Raw genomic sequence first — 4,514 nt, forward strand, 5'->3', positions numbered from 1 at the left:
CAAATCCAACTAGCCCCATAGGCAGACTGGGGCCTTACTTGGGGTAAGGGGAAAAATATCCCCTTACTCTGAGGTGACCTCCACCTGCTCCTAACCTGAGTTGGATACAGCACAGGCTATGAGGCCTGGCTGTAGCAATGCAGGTTAGGACTGCGCTGTAAGATATGCAAATATGCAAACTAGACTGCTTTATCTCTTCACTCTGCTGATTAAAATGAAACATGCTACGATCCACCAGCAGGCACAAAAACATAAGCTCTCCAACTTACAAACATGTTAGGTTCCAGAAGTCTGTAAGTCATTTTGTTCTTAAGTTCAACTTCACCTGGATGGACAATAACATGCAGGAAGTCAGTCACCAATGCTGAAAATACCATCCCATTGCTATTGATAAATATGGGAATTCCCAGGGATAAAAGAGAGAGAGAATGAGGGGAGCACCCCACAATGTTTCTTGAGAAGGAAGCCCCAATCAGCTATGTTCATATCTCAAACATTTGTAATTTAAAGGCATATGGGAAGCTTCTGTACTACAGAAAAAAAGAACAGTGACAGCTCAATTCAGCAGTGTCTTTTCTAGTGGCTGTCTGCTGGCGTTCTTTTGCATCTTTTTAGACTGGGAGCCCTTTTGGGACAGGGAGCCATTAGTTATTTGATTTCTCTCTGTAAACTACTTTGTGAACTTTTTGTTGAAAAACAGTATATAAATACAGTTAATAATAATAATAATAATCCTAACCAGACCGCCCATCCTGTGTTTGTGTATGTGAGAGTGGATGGATCACCCCAGGTAAATATGCTACTAAACATTTCCCTGGAGTAATGCATAAATATCACAGAAAAATATTATAGGACTATAATCTTACTGCAAATATACTTGCGCCTCAGGTTGCCTCGCATGGGAGGGTAAGGGTAGAACAGCTAAAGGATATAGCCTCATTTTGGATTGCCCTTTTCTCTGTTCCTTCAGCACCTTCTATTATCATAAATAATTTTATTTTATTGCATACAGACCTTCTGGAAAGACACAACTGGCTAGGCATTTCCAGCATGTGGTATTGCATAGGAGTATGCATGATAGACTAAATACAGTATTGTCTGCTTGCTTTTCTCCTTATGTTTGGAGGAAATGTGTTGGATGTAGGCCTTTCTGACACACAAATATCAGAAAATATAGTTTTTTAAATAAAAATATTAACTATTGAGATAGAAGAAAGTTCCACACTACTTCAGTATAGTCACAGGAAGAATAACCAGTGTTAGTGAAAACTGAATACAAAAACGTAGGGTGGTTCACAGCTTCTCTCTCTAACTACATCCCAAACATGCACATTTGATAGCCAACATAATCTGAAGTTTTTGCACAAGCTACAATCCCTTTTCCCATGACTGCTCCTGGTGACCCATGTGTCTTTTTTTTTGTAATAGTCTGTAAGCCCTTTGGGAACAGGGGATCATTTATTTATATTATGAAGTCTTTGTTGAAAAGCAATATATAATAAAATAAAAATATATAAAAATAAAAATACCCTAGCAGCAGAGCAGCGGTGGATCTTCCTAGCCCTGCGTCTGGGGCAAAGGTCCATGATGGCAGCCCCCATGGGCTGTCACTGGCCTCACACAAAAATGCACCCCCCCCCACTCACCTGAGGCTCATGGACCCTCACGCGACCTGAGCCCACGTCAGGGAAGCCTCATTGAGGTTCCCCAATGTTATAAACCGCTTCCAGGAAACCAGAAGTATGATTTCCAACTCCCTCGGGAGCCTCAGATAGGCTTCTGCAGGGTCCTAGAGGCTCACATCTGGGGCATTTGCTGCATCAGACCTAATGGTAGTTCTGCAACTGTAGCAGAGCATTTCTGCTCTGTGTGTACAATTTTGTACACGACTAGAAATGAAAGCACACTAGGGCCAAAATTAAGAATTCTTTTCTTTTATTGCATATAGCAAACTTGCCTTCATTAAGAGGGAGGTATTTAAACATTAGCACTTGACAATTGCAGCAATGCAATTTCAAACTTACAAAGTTGGAACATATAGAAAGATGCAACCCATTAGTTCTTTTTAAGCCATTTCTGCCCAACATTGCATATACACAACAGGGACCAAATGTGTACACCTGTGGGCTGGGCAAAAAAGGGGTTAATCTCATAGAATCATTTCTGGCTTTATAAGGGCCCACTGAAGACAATTCAAATTGACTGCTGATAGAGGCAAATCACATGGGAGAAAATCTGCAGATGCAATTCAGTCCAATGCAGCTTTCTGCTTTTCTAATGAAGAGCATTGTCCTGGCTTCACTTTTACAAAGGTGTTTCAGCACAAAGCTACCTATGAATGTAAAGAGCTATAAGTACTATGCAGTTTCATTTGTCAGTGAAAATGGGCTAGATCATCTCCCTGGATATGACAAAGGAATTGGATGTTATTGTTTTCCAATGCAATTATAAATCACATGAGAGAAAACCTGGAGATGTATTTCAGTCCAATGCAGCGCTATGCTTTTCGCTTGACTAATGAAGAACACTGTCCTGGCTTCACTTTCACAGAGGTGTTACAACAGTGTTTCAGTGCAGAGCTACCTACAAATGAGAAAAGCTATAAACTTCAAGCCATTTCTGCCCAATGTTGCATATACGCCACAGGGACCAAATGTGTACACCTGTGGGGCCAAGCAGAAATAGGTTAAATAAGTACCATGCAGTTTCAACTGGCACTGAAAATAGGAGCTAAACCATCTCCCTTTGATAGGACAAGGGAATTGGATGTTATTATTATCCAGGTTTCACTTTCACAGAGATGTTTCAGCACAAAGCCACCTACGCGTGAAAAGAGTGACACATTTTAAATAAGCACCATGCAGTTTCAGTGGTCAGCAGAAATAGGAGCCGAATCACCTCCCCTTGAGATGACAAGGGAATCTGGATGTTATTGTTTTCTTTCTAACGCAATTACAAATTGCATGGGAGAAAACCTACAGATGCAGTTCAGTCCAATGCAGCAGTCTGCTTTTTGCTTGACCAATGGAGCACACTGTCCTGGCTTCACTTTCACAGAGATGTTTTCAGCACAAAGTCACCTATGGGTGAATAGAGCTATATACTTTTAAATAAGCATCATGCTGTTTCAGTGGTCAGCAGAAATGGGAGCCGAATCACATTTCCTTGAGTCGACAAGGGAATCTGGATGCTATAGTTTTCTTTTCATCCCCTTTGCGCAGCCAAAGGAAGGAGGGTCCCTCCAGGGCTTTCTCTGCGGGGCAGAGGCTTCCAGGTCCAGCAGGAGGTCTGTCCAGAGGCTCACACCCCTCGCTTGGAAGTCCCCATCCTGGGCTTTCAGGTGGCTCAGGTGAGTCAGCACAGCGCTTGGAAGAGGCTCAGGCTCCTGGTACAGGCAGATGACCCGCTCCCGCAGCTCCTGCCAGGGCAGGACGGGGTCGACTCCCGCTTCTTCCAGCCCGCTGGCGGCCTTCCACTCCCCGAGCAGCGGGTCGTAGGCCAGGCGGCTTCCCCAGGCGGCTAAGAGGCTCAGGTAGGGGCCGCGCACCTCGGGGTGGCGGCTGCAGAGCGAGGCCGCCCAGGAGGCGGGCTGGAGGCGGCAGAGGGCGGCCAGGCGCTCGGGGTCTCCCCCCTGCAGCAGCCAAGGGAGCAGCGAGGCCTGGGCCTCCGCGCCCGCGCCGGGCTCCAGCAGCGCCGCCGCCACCGCCTGGTATAGCGCGGGGCCGACGGGCAGCTGGTCCAGCAGGGCGGGGGAGGGCGGCGACGGGCCCTCCCGCAGCCGCCCCAGCAGCAGCTGCGCCCGGGCCCTCACCAGCGCCTCGGCAGGGGAGGCCGCGGGCAGGAGCAGCAGCGAGGCGGCCTTACGCCTGGCCAGGAGCGGGGCGAAGGCCTCCCCGCCTGGTGGGAGCAGCAGGCCGCGCAGGAAGCGCTGCCGGGCGGCGGCGGGCAGCGCCCGGTTCTCCAGCAGCGCCAGGGTCAGCAGCTCCGGGCAGCGCCTCAGACGGCCCAGGTCGAGCATGCCCAGGCGGCGCTCCAGGGCGGCCCTGAGGCCGGGCCGCGCGTGGAGGCGGCCGTGGAGCTGCTGGAAGAAGCCACCCCAGCGCAGCGCTCGCTCCAGGGTCTGCGGGTCCCAGCCCCGCACCGCCGGGCCCGAGCGACACGCCGCCAACAGGCCTGGCATCTGCTCGGCCTGAGACAGCAGTGTCTCCATGGCAACCAGGTGTGGAGGCGCAACCGCTGGTCCTCCTCGTAGCTTTAGCGCCGCAGGTTTGAACTCGACGACTCCTACCAATCAGAAGAGCGGTTTCTCCACGAGCGGCTATTGGACGCAGGACATGTCACTCAAACCTCGATACCGCAAATGAGACAAGGCTTTCTATTGGCTGCGTGGCTGCAGAAGTTCCGCCTCCTTAGCACAGGGCAGGGTTCATCCCCCAGCACTGCTTGCTCTGCCAGGCTGCGGTTGGCAGGCAGTGGGGGCAGGCAGGGTTCAGGGAGGCAGTGCCAGGGAAGCC

The 4,514-nt window shown here is 49.7% G+C and overlaps 1 protein-coding gene across 1 annotated transcript; it reads right to left on the minus strand.

Moving 5' to 3' along the window:
* Nucleotides 1–1,917: 1,917 nt before the first annotated feature.
* FANCF (FA complementation group F) lies at nt 1,918–4,210 on the minus strand. The gene has a single exon (XM_066639903.1). It carries the CDS (start codon nt 4,208–4,210, stop codon nt 3,191–3,193), a length of 1,020 nt encoding a protein of 339 aa, XP_066496000.1. The 3' UTR covers nt 1,918–3,190.
* Nucleotides 4,211–4,514: the final 304 nt, after the last annotated feature.

This window comes from Tiliqua scincoides, chromosome 1, assembly GCF_035046505.1.
Source record: "Tiliqua scincoides isolate rTilSci1 chromosome 1, rTilSci1.hap2, whole genome shotgun sequence".
Classification (NCBI taxonomy): Eukaryota; Metazoa; Chordata; class Lepidosauria; order Squamata; family Scincidae; genus Tiliqua; species Tiliqua scincoides.

Coding starts and splice junctions, on each gene's coding strand:
- FANCF (XM_066639903.1), bottom strand. CDS start 4,210: ATGGAGACACTGCTGTCTCAGGCCGAGCAGATGCCAGGCCTGTTGGCG.